Source organism: Athene noctua, chromosome 5 (assembly GCF_965140245.1).
Source record: "Athene noctua chromosome 5, bAthNoc1.hap1.1, whole genome shotgun sequence".
NCBI classification, from domain to species: domain Eukaryota; kingdom Metazoa; phylum Chordata; class Aves; order Strigiformes; family Strigidae; genus Athene; species Athene noctua.
This window is the reverse complement of record NC_134041.1, coordinates 16,260,955-16,287,288: the sequence shown is the minus strand read 5'-3', so window position 1 is coordinate 16,287,288 and position 26,334 is coordinate 16,260,955. Positions and strand designations below refer to the sequence as shown.

The following is a 26,334-nucleotide window of genomic DNA, read 5'->3' as shown; positions in this document are numbered from 1 at the left end:
ACGTTAGTAACCAGAGTAAGAGTATGCCTAGTTCCACAGCGAACACAAATCAGCCTAAATCCAACGCCATGGGATTTCCACTGCTTGTGGTTCTGGCTCCTAACCTTGATAAACAAAGAGGATACTACACAATCTATTGAGATAATGGATTAAATTTCATTTTGGCTTTTATTCTTTTAAAGAAAGATTTTTTGGACGTTTCTTATTCTTTTGCTAACATTCTTTAAAATCTGTATTTGACAGACGTTCCTCCATTTCTTGGATCTTTAAGGCACGTACCTGATTAGGTCACGTGCATTATTCTAGGATGCAAAGTATTTCAGGGAAGGACCGAAATGGCTCTTTCAGAGCGGCCAACAGCCGTTACGCACACAGGAGGAAAAACACAGGTGATACGACCAAACGGGAAGGGAGAAAAACTGCTTCGAAAACGCGTATAAATGCGCGCAGACCCACGGATTTCAGAGGGTGACGGCAGGACCCGCGGAAGCGGCGGCCGGGCCACACATCACGGCCGGCAGCCCCGGGGCCGCGCTCCCGCAGGGCCGCAGCCGCTCCCACCGCCCGCCGCGGCCGCCACCGAGTCCTGCGGGCGCCCGGGCGGGCTCCCCGCACCCCACGGCGATGCCCGCTCCGTGCTCCCGCGGGGCGCCGGGGCCGCCGGGAGCCGCCCGACCCGCGCTGCCCCGGCCCGCGGCCCTGCCCGCTCACGGCAGCAGCGCTGCGCGGGCTCCGGAGGCGCCGCCCGCCCGCCGGGGCCGGGATGGGTTCCCGCTCCCGGCGGCGCTGAGGGAGCGCTCCCGCACCTCCGGGCGGCCGCGGCGCCGTTGCTAGGTCCTGCGCTCGCGTCCCCGGGCGGGCGGACGGCGCCGGCCGCTCCCACCGCGCGCGGTCGGGGGGGGCGGCCGGCGGGGCGGGAGAGCTGCCCCCGGCGCCGCCGCCCCGCTCCGCCGCCACCGCCCGCCTCTCCTCAGGCGCTCCCCTCGCTCGTACCTGGGTGGGCGGGTCCGCCCGGCCCGGCCCGGCCCGGCCCGGCCCGCCCGGCCACCGGCGCTGCCCCCGCGCGGGGAATGGTTTCTCCCGGCTCCCCGCCGTAACCTCCCGCTCCTCCTCCCGCTAGTGCCCGGCTCGGCAGGCGCCGGCTCGGCAGGCGCCGGCTCGGGTGCCGCCGCCCGGGAGAGCCCCGCCGCGCCGCCCGCGAGGTGCAGCACGCTCCGCCCGGCCTGGCATCGCCCGGCAGGACCGGAGTGCCCGAGGGCCCCCACCCGCCGCCCCGACAGGTAACGGTGAGGGAGCGGCGGGGCGGTCGCCCCCTCCGCCCGCGCTTCGCCTCTCCCGCCGCCCCCCGCCTGCGGGGCCGCGCTGCCGTCCCCGGGAGAGGCGGCGGAGCCCGTCGTGATTCAGCATCGCCGCCCGCGAAGGAGGGGTGGCGGGGACGGGCAGCCCTGCCCGGCCGGGGGGCCGCGGGCGGGGGCGCTGGGCAGCCGCGGGGTGCGGGTCCCGCCTCTAGCCGAGCCGGAGCGGGGTCTGGTCGCCGGCTCGGGGCGATGCTGCGGCTCGGGGCCGCCGGCCCCCCGCTGCCCCTCGGGTGCCCGGGCCGAGGGCGTGCGGGCTGCGGGGAAGTGCCCTCCGCAGAACCGGGCCCCGGTCCCGCAGCGCTCCCCGGGGCGGCGGCGCAGGGGCCGGCCGCGGCCCCTCGGGAAGTTTCCTGAAGGCAGCGGGCAGCCCTCGTGTGGGGACGGAGGGGAGGGGAGGAACTGCGTGCGTGTCGCAGTGTGAGGAGTAAGGAACGAGGAGGCGGTTCAGGATGAAAGGTACGCGTTTCCTCTCCCCTCTCTCCCAGATGTTGCATGCGAAGTCCATCGACTGTGCCGGTCGCATCGCATGTAGGGCCAGGGCTCGTCGGAGCCTGTTAAGGTTAAAAAGGGATCGTCTGTTGGCAGTGGTACCCAGCGCAGGCTGAAATGTAGAACAAGTTAGATCTCTAGAGATGCAAGTCAAATACCTTCCTGTGCTTTCTGCGCTTCGTTGAAAGCCCTTAATCTCTGGGATCTTCTTGAATTTCTGCTGTTGAAGCCGCACGTAATTGTAAGCAAAAGGGAAGAGCAATTGATGCTGGAATTTGAACACACTGGTCAACTCTGTGAAGCTGACTGAAGGGCTCAGTATTGATGGCTTTTGTGACTTTCTTATGTAATTGCAGTTGAGTACCAAAAAAACCCTAAAGCAAACAAGCACACCCCACCCCTGTTTCAATATACTCTTATTTGTAAATCCTTCATTAGTTTTATGTAGCAGAGGGTTAGTACCTGTCTAAATGATACTCAGAGAAATCTTGCTGGTTGTTTTCATAGCTGAAAGACTTAGAAGCACTTTTCTGTGTGGGAATTGGTTGTCCCCCAAATTCTACAGAGTATTTCAAAATATACGGTGATTTGGCATCAGTAGCAGCTTTTGCCCCTGTTTTGAATACTAGGATGTAGTTTTTAATAGAAATAGGATATGTGTCAATGCTACAGAAAATGACAGAAGCAGTTATTATGCCAGGGTTTTTCCTACATGGTGAGTAAATATAATGTCTACACTGACATATGGAAGTATTATTTTTGAGGCTAGATTTTTCTGAAGATAAGTGTTACAAAGTTTCAGAAAATTACATGAGGTATTCTGTACAGAATATGGAATTTCTTTCATAAGGAAGGAATGGGTTTTTACCTGTAGGTATTGGCAATATTACACAAGAAAGTCTAGAACAATGGTTGTCACTTTATTTTATTTTATTTTATTTTTTTAGAAAAATGCCCCCTTTCTATATTTTTGATGGTTTGGATACATTCCCCATACTTCTGAAGGGATCTGCCCACCAGTTTGGGAGTGTTAGAAGAGGCCAGGAGATGAAGCCTGTCAGCAGTTATTAGGTAATTATTCCGGTAATCTACAATCATTTTAGTAATCCGAGGCTCAGGTTTGCAATCAAATAAGGGTTTGTTCCCACGCTCTTCCGAAGCTGGCAGTGTTAAATTGGCAGTGTAGATTAAGTTGTGGACAAGTCTGAAGAACTGGGAGATTAATTGGTCAACAAGCAGTTAGACACTAAGCCATCTTGCAATCTTTTGTATAGTTAAGATTTTTTTTAAGATCTTTGTAATACTGTATGTCGATAATGAAAGTCATGAATATATCTTTGAAGGTGAAATGTGATAGACTAATGCTGACTGTTGAACGTGCTTGCTCTGAATTGTCAGCATCAAGAAAGACTGAAATATGATTTCTTGATTTGAATCTCCATCTGTGGATATTTATTATAGGTTTTAAAAATCTCTGTAGGATACATATGGCAAATGAGGCATTTCTTGAACATCCACATTTTCTAATGTTCTGGGGTTGTTTCTTTTTTTTCCTTCCCTATGTATTAATGTTGTATTGAGGAGTATTTTTATATTTAATAGATACTTGCAAATGTCTCGTATGAATGGAGAACACATTATTAAGGATGGAAATCCTCAGAAAGCTAAGAAAATTGAAATGCAATCTTAGCATCTGAAATAGAGACATTGATAACATTTCCCAAGCTACCTTGCATTTACTTCTGTAAAGCTTCTGTCTTGTCTTAAAAGATGAGCGTAAGAACATGTTGGAGGATTTTGGTATGTAGGTCACTAATGTTTTTTAATTTTGTGCTATAGTTTTATTAGTGTAAAGACAGCTTATTGAAACCAGCAATGCTTATTTCTAATATCTATAACTTTCTGCAAATCTTTGGAAAACTTTGAGTGTTATTACTGCCTTTTGGGTCAATCCTAAACCATAAAGACACTGAATTGTATCAGTAGGCATTGCATCAGCTGCTGAAGAAAAAGATGAGTGCTTGTCAGTCTTTTACTTTTTGATGAGTTATTTCCATTATCCAGAGTTGACACTGTGACTCTAATGATCTGAGGGGGGAGGGAATAGTTGTATTTTCCTAAAAGAGGTCTAGAGTCTGCATGAAGATAGCAGGAGTTTGTTTTACTTTGCTGTGGTGATTTTCCTAACTTTGACACATCTTACATGTTGCAGAATATTAGCTGGATTTTGTTCTTCCTTTGTGAACTTTAGAATATTTAGCTTCAGGTTCACTTTTATTTTCTACACTCCTAGGAAGTTATCTGGGGTTGTCTGACTTCCGGAAGTAGGATTCAAATGGCCCTTATTAAGCATGAGGAAGCTCTTTAGAGCTCCATTAAGGCTTACCTAAAACTCTGCCAGAACCTTAGCAACTACTCCTTTTGCAGACATTACGAGCTTCCTTTAAAGTTTACTGGAACAAGTGAACCTTTTAAACATTAATATTTAAAATACTAATGTATTTTAAATTTAGAATGGAATTCGTTGATGTCTACTACACTCATGGGTAAGAGAATCATCTGTAATTGAGAATGGATTCAGGAGAAAAAATGTAGTGACATACTGAAGTGGTCAACCATTGAATCTCTTGAATATTAGAGCAAATGTTCCTGTTTTACCATAGCCGCCCTCTTGGAGCCAGAAGCTTTTTCAGAGCGGAATGTTCCATAGTGCCTCAGTCTACTGGATGCTTTTCTTTGTGGTGGTGGATGCAGGAACCTACAGGTTCTGTAGAGGTTGAAGTCTCAGCTTTTTGCTTGTTCCCCACGTTCTTCCTTGCCTTCTCTCTAAAATGTTCATACAGCTGTACGAAATGGTTTTAAAATACTAAGACATTAATTTGTACCCATTTATTGATATTTTTGCTCTTGCCCTGAATTCCATACACCAGGAAACAGGCTCTAACATAATAGAATAAATTTTTGGGTTTGTGTTTTAAAGGTCTAAATAAAGCAGGCATAATGGTTCTTACCTTCAAAATCAGTTTTAGTCAAAATATATATAATATGTAGAATATATATATTCTATATATAATATATATTATATGTAGAATATATATATTCTATATATAATATAAATAATATACATAATATATTATATATAATATATAAGAATATTATTATATTATATTCTTATATATTATTATATATAATATGTATAATATATAATATATTCTTATTCTATATATTCGTGACATATATATATAGAATATATAGAATATATAGAATATATAGAATATATAGAATATATAGAATATATAGAATATATAGAATATATAGAATATATAGAATATATAGAATATATAGAATATATAGAATATATAGAATATATAGAATATATAGAATATATAGAATATATAGAATATATAGAATATATAGAATATATAGAATATATAGAATATATAGAATATATAGAATATAATAGAATATATAGAATATAATAGAATATCTCCAAAATGAAGACCAGTGTATATAGTATTAGTATTTCTTTTCCCAGTGTTAAAAATATAAGCTCAAATAGTTTAAAATGTTAAAAGTATAGATATTAATTTTAAAAAAATCTTTGCTTCAAAGACAATATAATCACATGGGTTTTTGATGAACATAACTTTCTGGGGACATAGAAACAGTACTGCTTTATGGAGAGCCCAAATTAACAACAGTAGTGAAAGAAATACAAAAGAAAACAACATTCTGATTTAGGACTTGGCTTTACACTTCCCTTTTTGTGGAGTGAGTGGCATGCCAATTCCCACTTAGGCTTGTATTTGGTTTTGGAAGGATTCCAGATTGAAGTCTGATATGTACCACTGCTCAAATGCACCTTAGGTGGCTACATTACTGTTAATTGATAGAAAAACTGGCTGCCTAAAAGGGTAGAAGTGCTTTATACTGCAGTTAAGAAGCTGCTTCTGGCCAACAGTAGTAACAGAGTACTAACATTCACTCTTAAGAAGAAAGAAAGACTAAATCCATTTTTCATATATAATAAATGCTACAGAAAGAATTGAGTGGGGCGTGGGCTTCACAGTTAGACACAGCGATGTGTTGACAAGTTTATTTTCATCCTTGCTTAGTAGCAAAATGCTAAATATATTCTTCTTTGGTTACATTAAAGTATGTTTCCTTCCAACTTTGTCCTTGGGTTGACATGTGTTTGTTTTATTTTTAGCCCTTGAAAACCAGCACAGTAATATCCCTATAGGGTGCAGTGGAAGCATTGGAGTATAGCATGAGAAATTGAAATCAGATGCTTAACACTAAATTCATGCAGGTTTAGAGGCAAAGGTCTAGATACTGTTTATGATCACAAAAAAGAGGGGACTGACAGGGCAGAAGATTGTGAGATTTGATGAGGAAATTACTCTTATTTGCTTGCTCAGAGTGGACTTTTCTTGAAAAATACAGAATAGAGCTATGTGATGGAAGTCTGCATTTTCTTTGCTTTTGTGGGTGGTTGTCATGTGTTTATTGTTTATTGACCATGGAATTTCTGTAAATTTGGTATATTGTTTTATCCTTCCAAGTTTATCTTGGTATGGGGAGTGGGAGAAGTGTGCTAAAACCCTTTATATGAATTATTGGTGGAAGAGATCTGAAAGATGTGCAATTTATTCACCCAGGAAAACCCACCCTTTTCTATTACATGTTATTTCATGTGGCTTTTTAGAGGAATATAATATTATCCTAACTTTTTATCTTTATGTCAACCTGAAATCTTTGAAAGCCTATAAATTACTAGTGAGCATTAACAATTAGGCATTAATTTGAATAAAAGATTTTTTTGCTTAAAAATGAACAAGAGTGATGTGAGAACATGGCTTTGGTACACTTTGTACCATTTTTAAAATGGAAGCATTTTCTGAGAAGAATGTTTCTGAGGATGGAGAGGATATATTGAGTGAATAAAATAAAGTGTCACTGCCTGATGAGACAGGAATCACTGCTGGTTTGGACTGTTGCAAGATCTTCAGTAGAGTTGGGAATCTTGTAGGATATTGACCCAGAGCAGCATCCACAAGTGAAGAAGTAGAAGAAAAGTAGGGAACAATACGGAGTTAGATTTGCGATTCTGAACACCAGTAGAGAAATGATGCAGTTAATGACCCCAAGCAGTTGCTTTAAAAAGCCGATATATTACTTTCCTCTGTTTCTTACAGGCATGAAGAGAAAATGAAAGGGCATTGTGGCCTTTCTGCTGAAAGCAACACTCAGGAACACAAACATACAGGAAGCAAGTCTTTGCTATTTTATGAGAAAATGAAATAAAATTTATGACAAATGAAAATAAAAAAGAAGATATATTCTGGTGAGGGGATGTTTGGGAATGTTTCATGTAGATTGTCAGCACTCTAGTTTCATTGATTAAAGAAGAAATACCTCTCGGTCAGTCATGGAACATGCATGCGTAATGCTGTTCCAGCTGTTTGAGGATAATAGATTAATGGTGCAGTTGAGACTGACTCTGCAACAGCTGGCCGTTAGAAAATTGGAACCAAGACAGCATGAGGAGCCACGGGGAAAAGTAATCTCTGGGAAGAGACTTCAGGAGACATGTCCAGTTTTCACTCGCGGTTCTGTGCTTCTGTAGGAAATTGTGTCTCAGCTGGTTGCACTGAGTTTCCTCCTATTAATTTCCCACTGTTTCAAAGCCCTTGAATTAATCTTTTCTTCAATTTTGGAAAATGCACCTGTCTAACCATGGCCCAAATGGAGGCCTTAATCCTTGGAGGGTTGGTTTTTTTACATTTGTTTGGTAGTTTTTTGTTTATTTTAAGTAGAGTGAGATATTCATGCTGAGCAACTTGGATGAGATTCATCTCACCAGTGTTTAGACATCTACAATCTAGATAACCTGCAGCTGCCTACACTGACTATATGTAGGCTGTGTGTGAAGGCAGCCTGGAGAAACCAACTCAAAATGTACAGTGTAGGGGTCTACATTTACACAAATGAATCCAGTGTTGTGTCTTTACATTTGAGGAAAATAGGTGCTTGTAATGTCATCTGTGGGATTTCATTGTATTGTTTTTCCCTACTGATTTGTGTGAAAGGGAGAACCATACTTCTTATGAACTGGTGAAAATGGCAACAGTGGTAGAGCTATTACTGACTTTTCAGGGCCTTGTTTCTTTGTACTTATGGTGCAAATTGCACATTTGTTTGAGTTTTCTGTTTCACTTGAATGGGCTACCAAGAGAGACATTCTCTGTGGTTCAGAGACAACGTCTCTTACAGTTTGTAAACTAAGGGGGGAGGAAGTAATAGGAAATGTCTTTCGTGTATATTGTAGCCTTCACATATTTGACTCCCAGCTTCATTCCACTTGTATATGATTCCTGAAGGATGGTGCTACAGCTAGTAGGACTACAAACAGTTTATGTGAATATGTCCTCCATCTCACTAGAATCTGTCTCTCCACAATACTTTGTTGGGCAGGTGCGACAGTAGTGGTGCAGTTGGTCTTGTCTGGCACATGCGGTGGGCCTGACTGCTGCAAAATTGACACAAGAGAATGGAGTGTGCTTGATTTCTTCAGAGGATTTTTTTGTGTATGGGGTTTTTTTTGTTTGTTTGTTTGTTTTTTTTTTTTTGTTTCCTGTGAGGAGAAATAACCCATTTGAACAGAAGAATTTTCCAAACCTTTTATTGCCAGGGTCCACAGTCCACTGTTATTAAAATGTACTGAGCTGTCAGACCAAACCAATCTTTTCTTACTGAAAAAGAGAAATAATACGACAACGAAAAGTTATCTTGTGAAATGATGTCAGAAAACAGTTTCTCATTGATATAAATTGAGATAGTAAAATAAACCAACCAAATTTAAGAATTGTTACTGGTTTCAGAATACCACAGAAAACGTTATCCCAGGAAAGGAAGTAACATTTCACTTTTCATCACTTCACTTAGTATTTAATTTGGCTTAAAAATTGCTCTGTAAGGTTGTAATCTTGGCCTCACTGAAATCAATTCGATTTCAAAACCTGAATTCCAAGGCTGGAAGAGAATCATAACTGTTTATCTTATAGCACATTCATCTTCTTTAGCTTACTTCTCTGCTATATTTTATGTTATTGTGGTCTTGACCTCATAATTCTACATTTGGAGAAGTTATAGTTCTGGTTACAGTACCTCGTATCTCTGGTATAACTCCTTCCCAGCCACTGAGTCATTTTCTGGTTTTAGATTTTACTTCTCTTTAGCTTATTGTTATTGCTAAATCCTACTGACTTTCTGCCCATGGTGCTTGTCACACTATAAGTAGTGGGAAATAATGCATTATTTTCTTATAACATGTATCATGCCTTTCTCTTTTCACCCAAAACACAGGGAGAAAATACCTAGAAAGGGTTAAGAGAGATCTAGAAAGTGTTAGGGATAGGCTAAATGGGAAGGAGCTGTTCCTGCAGCAGGTCTTTCCCTGGTGTGCCAGTACTGCCTGAAACTGTATCACCTGTCAGTTATTGATAGAAAAATCTCTTTCCAGAGGGCTGACTCTTCATATAGTTTCAGCAGTGCAAAACTAGTGGTAAGTGATTTCATTTTGGTACTTCTACTGCAGAGTTATTTTAAATCTGTTTCCGTATCAGTGGGAGGTCCTGGTATGGCTGTTTATTCTGCAGTATGTAATCTTGTCAGTTAAATCCACGATAAATAAACATTTTACGCTCTTATCGGTAATTTGTATGCAGAAAAATTTGGTGTATCGTCCTGCCACATGCTGCTGCTAAGTTGGTGTTGTTTGGGGTTTTTTTTGTTGTTGTTTGGGGTTTTTTTTGTTGTTGTTTGGGTTTTTTTTGTTGTTGTTTGGGTTTTTTTTGTTGTTGTTTGGGTTTTTTTTTGTTGTTGTTTGGGGTTTTTTTTGTTGTTGTTTGGGGTTTTTTTTGTTGTTGTTTGGGGTTTTTTTTGTTGTTGTTTGGGGTTTTTTTTGTTGTTGTTTGGGGTTTTTTTTGTTGTTGTTTGGGGTTTTTTTTGTTGTTGTTTGGGGTTTTTTTTGTTGTTGTTTGGGGTTTTTTCTGTTGTTGTTTGGGGTTTTTTTGTTGTTTGGGTTTTTTTTTTTAATTTCCTTTCCCTGATATTGCTCTCTATTGCAGACTGTTAATTGAAATACATCACCTTCAGTTTCAATGCTTATGCATTCTATTCACCACATATATTTTGGAATGAGTTCTTTTTCTGGGATTCCTGCTCCTTTTCTCCATTTTTATGGTTGTTCTCATCCATCCTTGAGCTCACAGTTTATCTTTTCTTATAATAGAGAACTGGTGGCTGGACGACCGGGCCCAGAGAGTTGTGGAGTTAAATCCAGCTGGCGGCCAGTCACGAGTGGTATCCCCCAGGGTTCGGTTTTGGGGCCACTCCTGTTTAACGCCTTTACTGATGATCTAGACGAGGGGATTGAGTGCACTCTCCGTAAGTTTGCAGATGACACCCAGTTGGGTGGGAGTGTTGATCTGCTCGAGGGCGGGGAGGCTCTGCAGAGAGACCTGGACAGGCTGGAGCCATGGGCTGAGGCCAACTGGAGGAGTTTCAATAAGGCCAAATGCCGGGGGCTGCCCTTGGGCCACAACAACCCCCAGCAGCGCTACAGGCTTGGGGAGGAGTGGCTGGAGAGCTGCCAGTCAGAGAGGGACCTGGGGGTGTTGATTGACAGCCCGATGAACAGGAGCCAGCAGTGTGCCCAGGTGGCCAAGCAGGCCAATGGCATCCTGGCTTGTGTCAGCAATAGCGTGGCCAGCAGGGACAGGGAAGGGATCTGACCCCTGTCCTCAGCACTGGTGAGGCCACACCTCGATTCCTGTGTTCAGTTTTGGGCCCCTCACTACAAAAAGGACATTGAATGACTCGAGCGTGTCCAGAGAAGGGCAACGAAGCTGGTGCAGGGTCTGGAGCACATGTTGTACGAGGAGCAGCTGAGGGAACTGGGGGGGTTTAGTCTGGAGAAGAGGAGCCTGAGGGGAGACCTTATCACCCTTTACAAACAACTACCTGAAAGGAAGCTGCAGAGAGCTGGGTTTGAGCCTCTTTAGCCTAGTAGAAAGCAACAGGACACCTCAAGTTGTGTCAGGGAAAGTTTAGACTAGATATTAGGAAGTATTTCTTTCCAGAAGGGGTTGTTAGGCGTTGGAATGGGCTGCCCAGGGAGGTGGTGGAGTCCCCATCCCTGGGGGTGTTCAAGAGTAGGGTCGATTTAGAGCTTAAGGATATGCTGTAGGTGGGAACTGTGCTAGGCGAACGGTTGGACTAGATGGTCTCCAGGGTCCTTTCCAACCTAAATGATTCTATGATTCAGGAGCATCTTCTGAATACAGTAAATCTTGATCCATTAACTAGACAAAATATGCTTCTGGAGAAGAGCATGAAACTTTTTCTGTGGTGATATATATCACCTGCACAGTAATCCCTGTTTCTGAACCTGTGAATCCTACGTGAGCTACAAGTACGAAGCCCTGCATCTAGACAGCCAAGCAGTTCTGAAAGTGGTATTTGAAGCTTGTAATTTTTGTCAAGAAAGAAAGAAGTTCAGTGGCAAGTTGGTTATTTTTAGCTGTAATCTCTACTGTGATGAAGGTTTGTTTTAAATGGACTGTAGTTTTGACCTGGATGAGACATGGGTTGGTCTTGTTACCAAATGAGTCTGTCTTAATTATATTCCTAAATTGTGCCACCAGCAGGACTGTTCTGGAACTGAAACACTATGATATAAACACCACAAAAATAATTAGAAATGTCTATATTTACTTCACTGGGCTACAGAGAAATCTTGTTACATATGGCTTGATCTCATTTACACTGCAGACTTGAGACAAATTTTGTACTTGGTGTACATTTCTTCCAAATTATGGAACTGAGAAATTTCCTGGAGAAAAGCTGTTTCTTCATTTGAGCACTCAAAGGAGCATAAAAAATTGGGAAGAATTTTCATATTTGTGAAATAATATTGAGAGTTGTATCAATAACCAACTGTGAATCCTGGTTTATTCTCCATTTATTTCTGTTTGGATTATCAGTGGTCTTCTCCTTCATTCTTATTTGTACTAACACTTTGCATTAAACAATTACTGAAAGATTTATTCTTCTGGTTAATAGGTATGTTGTAACTTTTCCATACCTTTGTATTTATAAATGCATTTGGCTCAGTTTGGTGCATTTCTTTTTTCCTTATCTGTGGTTATCTGGTAAATATAATATTCTCTAGCTACAAAAATTCTTTTGTAGTTTGAAGGGTGTGTTATGTTTGCGAGTCAGAAGCACAAAACAAACACTGTAATTTTCAGCCTAAGATAATAGGATGATTCAAAAAGGATTGTGTGGATCAGTCATGTTTGATTTGGGGTGTTGGTGGTGTGTGTTGCTGTAAACTAGTAAGAAATTAATGTATTTGTTTCTTCTGAATATTTGAAAACCAGTTAACTTTGCTGTTAGCATGTATTTGACTGCATAAGTTTATGCCTTTCTGCTTCATTAAGAATGCACCTTTAAAAAATATAAGATTAACACAATGAAAAATCAAATTGAGCCCCGCTAAATGAACTGAATATCCCACTGCTTTAGCCTCTGGATGAGGGCTTTTATTTTAGTACATCTCTCAAGCGTAGCTCTTAACCAACTCAGAATGGCTTCTTTTTTTTTTTTTTTTTTTTTTTTCCGAAATAAACCCCAAACACACACTCCAGAGCCAATTGCTTTTAAGTGTTGCTTTTTGGGGGTTGACCAAGATGGATGAGGACAGGACTAACTGTGATACTGTTCCAAACTTGGAACTGTGCTGCTTCTGTGATTAAAGTAATGAAGGCAAATAGACATGCTTAGAGCAGTTATCTCCTCACATTTTGGAGTTATTTTAAACTACAGTAAAAGCTACAGAGAACATACTGACATTAGCATTGTAGCTCAGAGGCAATATATGATTACTCAATAAATAAACTGTTCAATACTACAGAGTTGCATTGGTAATGCTGTACTTGCTATTCAGAAGGTACATTATTCTGATCCTATGGATCCAAGCGTTTCCCGGAAAATTAATTTTGATAGGTTATTTTCATGCTTTGTTCTTTTAAGCAAAAATTAAACCTAGTGTGTATAGAGTCTGATGCACTAGATTTTTCTTTCTTGTTTCAGTATTCAAAGTATTCAATTTCAGGTCAATATTTAAGGCATGTTATTTTTTTATACTTTCTGACTACATACTATATTTCTTTACAGGTGAGTAGTATATACATAAAATGTTCCTGTAGTAGGATACTGGAGTCTCATCTCATTACTGATGAGGATAGTGACTCTCTTTTGATCTCCTACAATGGATAAAAATAGCATGACACAGAGGGTTTGAAGCCAATCCAGTCTTTTAAAGGAATTTTTATAAATTGGGTCAATTCCAGTTAGAGAAGCTTCTGAGGACTTGCATCCTTTTGAAAAATATTTTCAAATCAGTGGCACCCTATTGAGCCCCAAATACTAAGATGTGGGGAGAAAAGCATATTTTTGATGACATGTTTTGTAGCTGCTGGAGTTTCTGGCTGGCTTTATCAGCTATTTGTAAAATACTGCCAGCACTGAGTGTTTGTCGCAGTAGCCCTAATGATACTCTAGGCCAACTGTGAATATTTCTGGCTGTCATTTATTCTTTACAGACGAGAAGAAGATGGCACAGTCATTAAAATATATCAGAGGTTTACTGACTCTCATACAACCATGAGAGTATTCCCAGTGGAGCTGAGCAAATTGATCTGTAGTTGGAAGTATCAGTATAATGTGATAAACAATTTGGTGATCACGTAAGAGAACGTTTCTTGTACTTTCATGGTCAGGAAGACTTTGAATAGATGTTTCTTGTGAGTGCACTTGGTAGCTTATTCAAGGGCTGATTTTTGTTTAGCGCTTGCATATCAGGTGCTGAAACTTCAGGCTAATGTCTGCCAATTTATATTTCAGGCTGCTGTGGGAGTGTCATTCTTGTTGCTAAACTAGAAAACATTGTTATGTGGTAGCATGTAAATTAGTATGATGTAATCCTCAATCAGAGTCATCGTGGGCCATGTGTGATGACTGCAGTCCGTGTCTAGAGGTGCTGAAATAGATCTATGAATTGTAGGCCTGTAAAATAGCAGATGGAATGGGGTAGACTTCATGTGAAGTTAAGGTGTGTCTCACAATAAAAAGAGGTCTGTAGAAATTGTAATCATATTTGAATTCTCATATCCCTGAACTTGAGTCTGTTTTGACACCAAGCCAATGCCACCAACTTGAAGCAAGGGAGGCAGAATTTCATATGTGAGGGGGAACCTTCCAAAGATATCCTGTTTTTTTTTTTTTTTCTTGTTCCTTCCCCAAGATCCTTAGTAAATCTCCCCCCAAGGACTATTTATAATATTACAAATCATTGCAAATATATCAGCTTCGTTAAAGGATTAGTGCTTTTTCTGTTATACTAAGTCAACTGTGCTGATATATGTAAAATGTTAAATTGTTTTATCTTGTAGATCCCTAAGATCTTTAGCTCTTGCTAGAGAAATAAATCTTTTGAGATGTGAATGACAGGAAAAAGAAAGGAATAGTTTAATTCCAGCAGTGATTAGTGTGTTGTGTACAGAATGTAAAACACCCTTTAATACATGTTGATGTAGGTTAACATGCTGTAATAAAGAACATAGATGGCACACTGCAAAGTCAAAAGCAGAGCAGAGATGTTCCCATAGATGCCAATACTCAGTTCCCCTCCTAACTCTCCCTTGCTTACCGTTTCCCCTACCAAAACCACACTGTTAATGGTCAGACTTCAATATTACTCTTACACATAATAATTATTTTACATTATCATCTCTATTTCTTTCCTTAGTGGCCATGGCTCTCTCACCACAAAGAGCGTTGGCCCTTCGTGTGTGGTAGTCTGGCAGTCAGCAGGGCTTCCTTGACTTATGGTCCCTAAGACAAATTCAACAAGATCTTTCAGGTGTTTTCTTTAAAGGTCATGCTTCATTTGAGGTGACGGGGTCCAGCCCTCCTATGGGCGGTAGGTATCGTGCCACTTGGATGTTGTTTGTAGAGCTGATGTGGCCGATGCACTCTAACGTAGGGTATGTTTTGAGGGTAAAAATGCCTAGATTACTCCAACATGGTTTTAAATGGAGGTGGAATGATTGTTAGTGTTGCTGAGGTAGGTAGTTACAATAAATAGTGATAGTTTTCCGTTTAGCAGTGTTCAGTGGAGTGTATTGTGATCAGGGGCTAGGAATGCTTTCTGTTCTAGAGTTAGTGAAATGCTGCCCTGCTGACGGGTTTATGGTGAGGTTCATCACTTACTGAAGTGGTGAACATTACTGTGAGACCTATGCAATGTCTGTGCTTTTTTCTGAGAGTAGAACATTAAACCTGGTATTTTTTTTTTGCAGCAAGTGATGCAGATAGATGTTTTCTGAAATTAAGATTTTACTATACCTAGAACATGGTTACACTTTGGGTTGTTTGGACTATTTTGTCAGGATTTTTCATTGCCATTGTGAGTGCTAAATGATGTTTATTAAAAGTTCCCTGCATTTTATTTATGAATTATTGATTTGTAAGTCAAACAGTTTCTTTTCACTTGCCTTGTCAATTAATGTATTTCCTGTGTTTTACTGAACAAGAAAAAGGTTCACGCATTGCCCTTTTTATTGTAGTCTTCTAATTCTGTCTCACTTTCTTTGATGGCCCTCTCTTTCAAGATTCAGAACATAACTATGAAACTCTATAGTACTCAATTTGCTAACTGTATGAAATATGTTCTCACATTAGAAAGGTCTTTTGAAGGGTGAGAGTGAGCCAACAGATAGTCACATTGTGTGCTTTGGTATGAAAGACACTTTGGAGGTCATTTTTAAAAGAGAAAATCAATCTTCAGCTCTGATAGCTTTGACATTGATTTTAAATTTGGCCAAGGATTTGAAATTTCTTTTTGGAAAATGGATGAATGCAAAAAGAAGCAATATTGCTTCAAGATAACACTGAAAAGAATTGCTTCTGTGCCCAATTCTGATCTCTGTATATTGTGAGTAGGAAATGATTAATTCCTATGAAGCTCTTGTGCTGTGATACTCCCACCATCTTAACAGCTTCTAATACATTTCCTGTTTTCTTAATCAGGGATATATACTTGCCATTTCGTAGACCTTTTGTGATAATAAACAGTGAAAGAACTCAGCTCAAAGCTGTGAAGTACAAAGTCGGGAAAGACCAAAAGAAAATCTCCCATGAACTGAGACTGCAAAGCTCCTGGGGCTCTGTGCTGATGTGTGCGGCTGAGTCTTGGAGCTGGCACTGATGGGTTGTCTTCTGACCACACTCCAACCATTTAAGATAACACATCTCTTATGTTTTCCAGCAAAAGGCACAGGTTCACAATTGTAATACAGACTCTGCTTTGCATTGTTTTGAAGGTAGACTGGAAGGGTCAGATAGTTTATGGTTTCAGGCATTGTAAAATTATGTTTATTATATAAGTTGTGTTGGAGAAGGGTAAGACTGATTCTAGGCCTTTTACTGATTGGGGTCTCAAATGGGAAGTGGCAGTTGTAAGGTTAAACACACTAACTAACTTATGGGTTTAGTGGTAGAGTGCAGTTATCATAGCTTGGTTTGGTCATTTTGGTAGCTTGGTAGTTTAGGGAAGTTTTGGAAGTTTTAGAAATGCTGGCTATTTGGATGAGCTACTTTGGAGAATTGTTTTACAGAACTTCATGATTCAAAAAAGTTTTAAGTCATGTAAATCTTGCTGTTTGTATTCTTGTGTAGCTTGTAGCTGTCTCCAGCAAATCAAACTCTGTACATTTTATTGGAAAGAACTGCTGAATAAATGTCTAATCTCACTTGATGGTGAGAGTGAAGGGCATTGGAATTAATAGATTTAATTTGACTTCAGAATATTTTGAACCAAACCCTGATGTGTATGCATTTTTAAGCCAGCTGACAGATAGCCTTTTAAAAACAAGCTTATCACTTTGAGCCATTGAGCTTCAGAATGAGGACTGCTTCTTGCATTTAGAATTTATCTGTAGGAGTGAGACCTTGACACCATATTGTTCTCTTAGTGTGTTACAATAAAACTGTTTGGCTATGCTTGCTTGTAGCAGGAACACTTCAACATACATTTTGTCAAGACACATTAAAAAGAATTGTGAAGGGGTATGAGGCTTTTAATTCTGCAGTTTAATTACTGCAAATTGCTACTACCTTGCTATTCAAGAATGGTACTGAAAAATGCATTTTTCTCTATTATAATTTATGTTAATGTCTTAATCTCGTTTTCAATGTGGATTTTATAGTTTAACTCCAGATCAAGAGTGGATTATAATTTTGTATAACTAGTAAACAACAAATCTCTCACTATGTATCTAGACTCTCACACTCTAAGATTTAAGGGAGCAAAAACCATAATTATTTAGGTTTAGATTGAAAAATGAACCAGAACTCACATGTTCGCTAGGTCAGTGCTCTGATTCACTTCTTTCTTTTTCATGTTTCTTTGAAATTTTTGTTATTTTAATTTTCCAGCTGATTGGGAAGTGGGGCTTGCAGTGATGAGATGTTGTTCTTCTGTCCCTATGGTCATCTGCCAAGTTCTGTAACTCTGTCTTCAGTAGGTCTCCGTTTCAGAGTGAAAGCTCCTTATGTCAGGAGCTTTGTGGCTTTCTTCCCAGCTACTGGGCGTTTCCAGACACTTTTGGCAGCATTGAGTAAATTGCAATAATGGTCTCAGAGGAAAGCAGTCTGATAGTTTTAAAATCTATTCTAAAACATCCACTGTTGGTTAGTGATTACTTGTCTGTACACAAAGAATGCAGGAAATGAAAATAAAACTGACAGTCCAGTTTTTGTAGCATTTTACTTAGGTAAATAGGAAGACACTTAAGAAATGTTAGTTGTCTTTGAGAGGTCTTGTCATATGCGCCATGGCTTAAAATCTGAAGTCATGTTTTCAGTTCATATATGTAAAGTTAACTCATGGAGCTTTTCAAACTGGTCACCAGTAGTGTCACAATAGCTAGAAGGAGGGAAGAGATTCACATTAAAACCAGTACATTGAGTGATACAGTGTTTGTCTCTGCTTTGGAACATGGAGTATTTTGATAGTAGATGATTCTACCATTCTTAATGCTTAAATAGATTAAATCTAATTAGAATGTGCATATGCAATCTAGTCTCTTTTTGCTAGGGTACACAGTAGTGGTTTCATAGTTACTGGTATGGTCCAAAATAGCTTGAAGAATCTCATTGACTTGAATGTTCTTTGGAATAGATTCTCAAGTTGCACCACTTTATTTTAAGTTTGAATTTGACTCCCCATTCTCTATTTTGATCTGATTAATCCAACCTTTTTCTGGGATGCTTACTCTTTGAGAAAAAAAAAAAAAGGTCTGATGCCATGCAATTCCTGTTTAGAGATTAAAAATAACCTTTTCAGCTCCACACTGCATCAGGATGTGAAGTGAAGGATCATGAAAGGCAGAGGCCACTGATGAGCAGTATGGAGCAGATAATTTAAGAAATAAGAAAGGGATTTGTTCAAAAATACTTTGTATAATCTAGGCATGAAGAATATTTTTCAGGCAATTTAATAACTTCTTATGATATGCTTAATTTGTGTAATAGCAAAAAACCCTCTTAAATCTTAATTTTCTACAATATATTGCAACTTGTTATCAAGGAAACATGGATCAATTCTATTAACTATGAAACCACTTATTCCCACTGTCCCCTGCCCTTCACCCAGGCATCCTTGTTCCTTGCTCAGACTGTTCCCTTAGATGGACTCAAGTATCTGCTTTGGTCGCTGTCTGTGTGCAACACTTCCCTCTCCAGGAGGAGTATCCTACCTCTGCTGTCCCTGGAGGAAAGAAACTGCCTTTTTTTTTTCTTCTTTTTTTTCTTTTCTCTCCCTTCTTTTTTTTTCTTCTGTCAATTTCTGGGACAGGATTGTGTGCAGTGTATCTCTCTTGCTGGCTCTCTCACATGTTTGCCAGGCAACAGTAAAGATAACATCTAATCTTTTTTTTTCTTTTTGTTTTTTCCATGGAACACTTTTATTCAAAGTGCTTGTTTGTATAAGAATGTACTGACCTGATGATGATGTGTTCATTTCTTCTTCACAAGCCTTTCTCCATTTGTACGTTAACCATTTTGAATCAGTATGGGTGAGCAACAAACCTTCACCAATTTGTGTGTATTGTAATTTTAGGAGAGAAATGGTATATACAGAAGAAACCATGATCCTTTTCTGTCAGAGTGTGAATTCAGAGATTCCCAATTGCTGACTTGCGAAGGTTAAGTGAGCTCTGTCAGTCCCAGTTTGGAACTAGAATACTTTCTTCCATGTTATTAAAGGCAATCTCTTAGAAACAGGCCTTTCAGGTGGGTTATAAGAGGGTTATGCCTCTACATTGTTGTAGCTGGATGCAGGTTATAGGTTTTGCTTATTTTATAAGTAAAAAGTTGTCACAGTTATAAGAACTGGCTCAGAATTTGGTGTAATCATAACCTGACAACGCTGTTGCTGGTACTGTTGTGTGATCCAGTGGGCCCTGCAATAAGCTTTGCCCATGTATGTGGCAATTCTCTCGGGGCTGCAGTGGCTGCCTGCAAAGCAGTCTGCGCTGCGAGTCGTCTTCTTCAGTGTGCCTGAGAGCGCTGTGCTCTGGCCTGGGAGTAGAGCAGGGTAATAATAAGTCAAGAGATGTGAGCTAGAAGAAGGTGCCTGGGGAGGACCTGGGAATGTGGTAGGTCTGGGGTGGTTTCTGCTGTACAGAAGTCAAAAAGAGGAAAGACATCTGGGAGCTCATGGCTGCCGGGGCGGGTGGCACTGCAGTGTTGTGTCTCTGTTCTGTCAATGTGCACCCCTCTCCTTCCAGCTCCCTCCCCTCAGCAGCAGCCCTTCATTTATTTCTCTGAGATGTATTCCTGTCTCTCCCAAGTGACCCATTCCCCCAGTTAGAGAACTGCTCATCTCAAGTATAGTCTGAGGAACAGTTGCAGCATACTTGGGAGGACTGCAGCTCCCTCAGTAGCCTGATCTTAGGTTTTCTTGCTGTAGAATTGTAATTTCTTGTGGTACTGCCCTGGGGACATACAAAGCATGGAGGTCTAAGCAGGAGCAAGTCTACTGGTCCCGTGGTTTAGCCTGCAACTCACAGCTAGTGTTCTGCGTATTATGTTTGCCCAGATGAGATGCTGTACCTCTCATCTGTTGCTTGACGTGATGGGAAGAAAAGCTGAGACTGTCCAATTTCAGTGGAGCTGTATTTGCCCTTTGGAAGGAGATGGATCCAGTATGAACAAAGGAAAGGACTGCATCTTATGGAAAATATTTTTGAAAACTACTGATTTAGAACTGCTGGTGTTCTGGTATTTAGTGAAGTGGTTGTTTGGAGATCGGTGACTTAAGCAATTGTAAACCAATTTTGAATTATTATATACAAGCTTAAGGCAGAATACAGTTTAACTTTATTGGTATAGGACAGTGCTTGTGAAAAGTTAATACCCTAGAGTATGTATAAATACAGAGTGCAGTAATGATCCCTTTTATTTTTGAAGAGTTCAGTTTAAATCAGGATTTGACAAATAGACTGTGTGTCTTTAACAAGATGTGACATCATTAGAGGAGTACGTGGTTCAGCTCTGGTGATAAAAATTGTCATCCATAATCTTGTCAAGAAAAGAGTTATTTCAGTGATCAGTTTATAGAGATTTTTTGTGAGAGTCCAATTTGTTTTCCATATGGACAAACTTCTAACTGTCCACAGAACAAAGGTGACCATTAATCTTTACCATCAACTCATGATGTGTGCTAACAAGTTTGGTTGAAAGTCATAGACCTTGAGTGTTTCTACTTAAACCTTAAAGACTATCCTCAAAAGAGTAGAATAGTTTCTATATAAAGAAAAACCAATAATTCAACACTGTGGTGTGGTTTGGAGCTTTATGGTCGTCTGCCTTCAGAATACTATGTGTTAGAGTAACTTCGGGCAGATATTTTTCTGTTACTATAAGCTGAATGAAAGTTCTGTGAGCTGCTTGGTATTACTGTATCATAGCTTGTAAATCATGCTGTGTTAGTAAGGGCTGACGTACAGGGAATACTAGTTGTCTTGACATTCTTCCAAATTTGTTAAAAGTTTTTAGCCAGTACAGCAGAGGCACAACTGCTGTGTATGTGCATAGATGTCCTTAATTGACTAACAGATGTACTTCAGTATTATTCTCAGGAACTAAACATGTCTTGTACTCTGGTGGTATTCTTAGCTTGAGAAACAGATAACATGCAGTATTCAGTGAGTCATTGTGCCCAGCACTGCTTTTCCTTCACAGTGGTTTTAAGGAGGATGAGTGCTTTGCTTTCCCATCTCTGTGTCTACTTTTAGTAGGCCAGCGGGCAGGAGGACTTTCAAGCCACTTTCTCAGATGATGGTACCCAAAACATTAAAACTTCAAAATGGTTTGCCAGCTTCAGTTCAATTTGGGGGGATTTTGTTAGCGAATTCGGGTTCGGTAAAGTATGTTGCAAGTAGGTATGGCTGGGTGTTAACTGCTATGCTGTCAAACATTGTATCTGTGTATAAAACCTCTCCTGTTCTTTCTGGATAAATACACAGGGTCACGTTTTGGTATAATTAGTAGCATTCCACTAAATGGACATGAGGGAGGTTTGGTTGTTTTATTAAAAAGCAGAATTTGGCCCCTAGTACATTGGCAACAGTCTTAAAAGACCTATAATCTGTTCTTTTTATCCTCTTGTGTTAAGGGACTGTTAAGGGTAAATTTCTCTCTTGAAAGACAGTAAGATCTTGCAGCTCAAGGTATCTGCTTCTATATTTTCTTACCAACAGAGTGACTTGTTCAGAATATAATTGTATCTCTCTATTTCTTACCTTGATATCTGTGTACACACACACATATGCAAATAAAAAATGAGGATTTGAAAGTAAAGATTTGGTAATTTTGCTAATGCACATCTTGTCCAATCTTATGGCCAGATATGTTTCGCATCATAAGTCATGGCTGAATTTGACTTTACTGTAATTTTCTGCTATTTATAGCGGAAGAAATTCCTTGTGCTCTAGATAAAGCTATTTAAAATAAGTTTTGCAATCAGTACAAGTGCCAATATAAACCAATCTAAAGCTAGTGTAAGGAACTTTAGACACAAATACCATTGCAGAAAAGAAATGAAAGCATTTAAAAATCAGTAACTTATATTGTATATATTGCAAAAACTTGTAGATTTGTTTGAGGCAGCCTGCCAAAGACAGCATTTGTTTCCTTGCACACTTTGTTATAACAGTGCTGCGTGCCTGAAAACATGTAGCAGTGTGTTTAGAAGTAGTTTTGTTCCTGAAGGTTTTTTCCTAATATTTTAGCTCATTGTTCTAATATGCTTAAGCTGGACCTAAAAAACTTTTTAATATGTAGGATTTTTCACATGTGGTAGTGAATTCATAGAGAAAAAAGTTTGACATTTTGCATCAGTGTAGACATGAAAAATAACATTTTATGCAAATAATTCCTCATTTTAGAAACTGACAATTTAGATACTTGCCAATGCAAAGTGTCTTTGAAATTATGTGTGTTGTGTCATGAAGCAGTCATGAAACTGCAGCCTGTGTTATCAAGTGATTATTGGATAGTTGCTTTAAAAAAACGTTGAAAAATGAAAAAGTAGAAAAAGGTGATTTCAGTTATTTCCGATTTGGTACGTGAAAACGCATAGTACAGTGTGTCTGATTTAAAATTTTTTATTATGGTTTAAAAGGACTATAAATTCATGAACTTCGTGGAGATGAAAGTTTGCAGTATTGATTGAATTCAGTTACCTATTTTCATGCCCAAAATCTCCCATGCAAAAATAAAAAGAAGGAAATGAGGAAATATAATCTCATTTTGAAAATTAATACTGCAAAATTGTTTCAACCAGAAACAACTGAATTGTAATTAAAAGTTTCATATCTATAACACCTTGATCAATATTTTAAAATAAACATTACTTTTGACTTATTGCTGAAAGCATTTCTATATTTAGTATTCTGCTGTTTATATTTTTCAGGATTTCTCTATAACAAAGTCTCTATGGGTTTTTTTTTTGTTTGTTTGTTTGTTTTTTTAACACAGATATCTATCCATTCCAGAACTAATATTTGCTACAACCAGAGGCTGAAATGGTATGACTGGAGCTTTAAATAATTTGTCTTTGACAGCTCCATTATTTTCTGAGAACTTGGAACGGAATTTGGGCTCTGCTTCTGCACTATCCTGTTATAATGCCATCCTTGCCTAATGAGGGAGGTATGCTAGTCTTGGATTTTTAATGCAGCCTATTAATTATTCAGTATACATGTACCTCTAAGTTGCAACAAAGTAAATATTTGTATTTTTAGTTTATTTGTGTATGAAAAGATATAAAATGTTGATAGTTACAACATTATTTTTCAAAGATAACCATGGAACTGCTTCTCTGACTTTGAATTCGGAACTACCATTTCAAAGCACAATTAAAAGAAAAGTCAGAAAGAAGAATGGAGTCATCACTGCAAACGTTGCTGGCACAAAATATGAAATTGGTAGGAAGCTATGTATTTTGTTTTCATCCTAATAGCCATTGACCTGAGTGAATTACTAACTAATGAGGTGGTTTAGTGGACTCTGCATCAAGCTACAGTGAGACATTTCCAAAGGATTTTCTTTTGTAAGACACTTTTGTTCTTTTTTGGTAACATTGAGTTGACAGCTTTGAACACTCCATTTATTACTCCCCATTTGTTACTCAGGGAAGGGTCTTAAAATGCAAAAACTTAAGTAATCAAGAAGGCTGTGGAAAAACCTTCTAATTATGAGTTACTTATGTGTTTGGAAGCTTATGCCTTGAAAGATGAACAGTGCAAATTTAATGTTAAATGCTCTAATTATTATGCAGAAGTTTCTCAATAAAATCTACTAATGTTTTGTATTTTGATGCTTGGGACTACTTCAGAAAAATCTTTTCTTCTAGAACTTGTTTATGCCTGGCACACAATCAGTCTTTTCTCTTTTTTAGATTAAAATAGTAACTATTGTACCTTGACTAAGGAAGCATTCTTGTCCCCTGTCTGCAGTGACATAGTCATCATTGTTTTAAAATTAACATAAGTAATAGCCAAGATTAAGTCTAAAAGCAATACAAGTAAACTTTTACTAGATGATTGTGGAATGCCCTGAAACTCTTTAGAGTTCCAGTCAGTGGTTGTGGTCGGATTTCAGCTTCGGTACAAAATGCTGTGACGTTGTATTGACAGGTTTGCAATAGACTGAGGGTAATATTGCAAGATAAATAATAGCTTGTGTGCTAGCATTGTTCTTAGACAAAGATTGAATATTGGAAGTGATTAAAATATTGATTTATTTAAATTTTGAAACGAATCTATTTTAGAGATAAAAAATATTCCCTAAGTATATTATTTCTCTGTAGTACGTGTAGTAATACGAGAAATGGGATTTGTGAAAACACGTGATGAAGATGAAACAGCTAATCTTATATGGAGTGATTCTGCTGTGCAACAGGACAAGATTGCTGAACTTCGGAACTATCAGGTAGAGTGGTAGTTAGGATTTCCGAGATGTTTCAGTAAACTGCTGCAGTCCTGAAACGTTCAGTAATGTGTCACTTTTGGTCAGTTATATTTGTATGGAGAGAAAAAAAACCCAGCACAAACCACCACCAAACAGACTGTAGTAAGGCTATACCACTACATATTTTTAAATGCTGTTCTGTTTTCCAGAGTTATTTCTTCATACCACTTGGAATCTGGCATTTAAATATTTGGGGCTGTTCTTTCATGTTTTTGTCTGCCAGTTGGGTGCTGTGAATGATCAGAGCTTGAAAGAACATCATTTATAAGTTGCTCATAAGCTTTTAAGCAGTAAGTTAACAAGCAGAGCTCTCTCCACAGTTTGTGTGAATAAATAGTTCCTTTTTTTACCATTACTTTGATAGCATTCTTTGTTCCTAAATATGTGAATAAGAATATGATAGTCTTCTTTCATGCCTGAAATGAAATGAATGGGCATGCTTATGTTGGTGGAGGAGAATACAACTTACAGCATCTTTGGTATTATGAAGAATGCATAGTATAATGTGAGATATTATCTTAGATAACTTATACATAACACTAATTTTATTTGCCTGAGCATGTAGTTGAACATTTTAAATGGTTGTATTGGGTATGCCAAGAAAGCTAAAAAGTCCCAACCAACTTTCTTTTTTCTCTTTCCTCAGAGAATCAACCATTTTCCAGGAATGGGAGAGATCTGCAGGAAGGATTTTCTGGCAAGAAACATGACTAAGTAATCTTTCTTTTAATATTAAGTAATCTTTTTGCCATAATATTTAATGCAGTACAATACTGAATTGTTGCTTGTAAGGTGTGTTTATTTTTACTAAGAGGCTGACAGGACCAAGAATAATTTCCAGAGTTCCTTAAAACTTTGGCTTTGATCCTGGATCTGTAGCACTGGTGTGGGCTACTGTATCTCTCCAGTTGACTTCAGTGGAAAATGATGTGGGTTCAGTTCTTTGTCTATGCATTGCAGAATGTAGGAGAGCCTTAAGTTATTGTATAATACACTTAAGACGCATGTCCTGTAATGGTAAAACGAAAGAATAACTAGTATGTGGATGGATATTATTTGTCTAAAATTATTAAGAAGTATATTTTTGTGTATATAAAACTTTAAAAATATGAAGCATCTTACTGTTTATATAAGAAATAAGTCAGAGAGGCTCATTTGTCTTATTATAAATTCTCCTCACTCTAGTGGAATAACTGGGTTCTGAGGAATTACTCTAGCTGAGAATCTGTGGTGAATAAAACCTGTAGGAAAACAATACTAAATAATGATTCAACAGCCTGGCAATAAGGAAGAGTTTTGGGATAAATGTGTGTGAATGTCTTGATTCTTATAATCTAAACTGGTGTAAAGAGCAGTTATTAACAGAGCTAGTCTTTTGGCCCCTAATGTTACCTACACAGCATTTCCTGTTACCAGAACAGAATTTGTTTTCATATATTAATGTGATATCTCCTCTCTCTCTGTTTCCTTTTCTGTTTTGTAACTATGACACGTAACATGTAGAACGTAGGCAACTGTTATGATGCAAATATTATGTGCACTGCTATGTTGTCTACGTCTCCTACATGTGGGCCAGAACTCCCTTGTGTCAATAAATGCTACACAAACACTTTTCACTGCCCTTTCCAGACTAAAACTCAAAGTGAAAACACAGAGACAGAACACGGAGGCAAACAGCTATTTGGAGAGGTGTTGGAAACAGTGGAACAGCATTGGTCAGCTTGGTAGGCAGTGGTGTCCCTGTGTATTGCTACAGTTCTGTGATTTTTTTTTTTTTTTTTAAAAAAGTGCAAAATGGACAAAAGGCTTTTGTTATCAT

At 39.2% G+C, this 26,334-nt stretch overlaps 1 protein-coding gene across 11 annotated transcripts in view; it reads left to right on the top strand.

The window, feature by feature from the left end:
• The first annotated feature begins 372 nt into the window (after window positions 1-372).
• TTLL7 (tubulin tyrosine ligase like 7) overlaps window positions 373-26,334 on the top strand; it is a 75,429-nt gene continuing 49,467 nt past the window's right edge. For 4 of the 11 annotated variants that reach the window (XR_012633677.1, XM_074906484.1, XM_074906482.1 and 1 more), the window contains exons 1-6: window positions 1,110-1,280; window positions 2,795-2,918; window positions 23,022-23,195; window positions 23,345-23,470; window positions 24,355-24,476; window positions 25,162-25,229. Coding sequence is in view for 10 of the 11 variants with exons in the window: in XM_074906484.1 (XP_074762585.1) it covers window positions 23,171-23,195; window positions 23,345-23,470; window positions 24,355-24,476; window positions 25,162-25,229 (341 nt within the window). In the remaining variant the exon portion in view is untranslated. Of the gene's footprint in view, window positions 390-1,109; window positions 1,281-2,794; window positions 2,919-23,021; window positions 23,196-23,344; window positions 23,471-24,354; window positions 24,477-25,161; window positions 25,230-26,334 lie in introns of those variants that run through there. The other 7 variants (XM_074906480.1, XM_074906477.1, XM_074906485.1 and 4 more) reach the window with 7 other exon arrangements.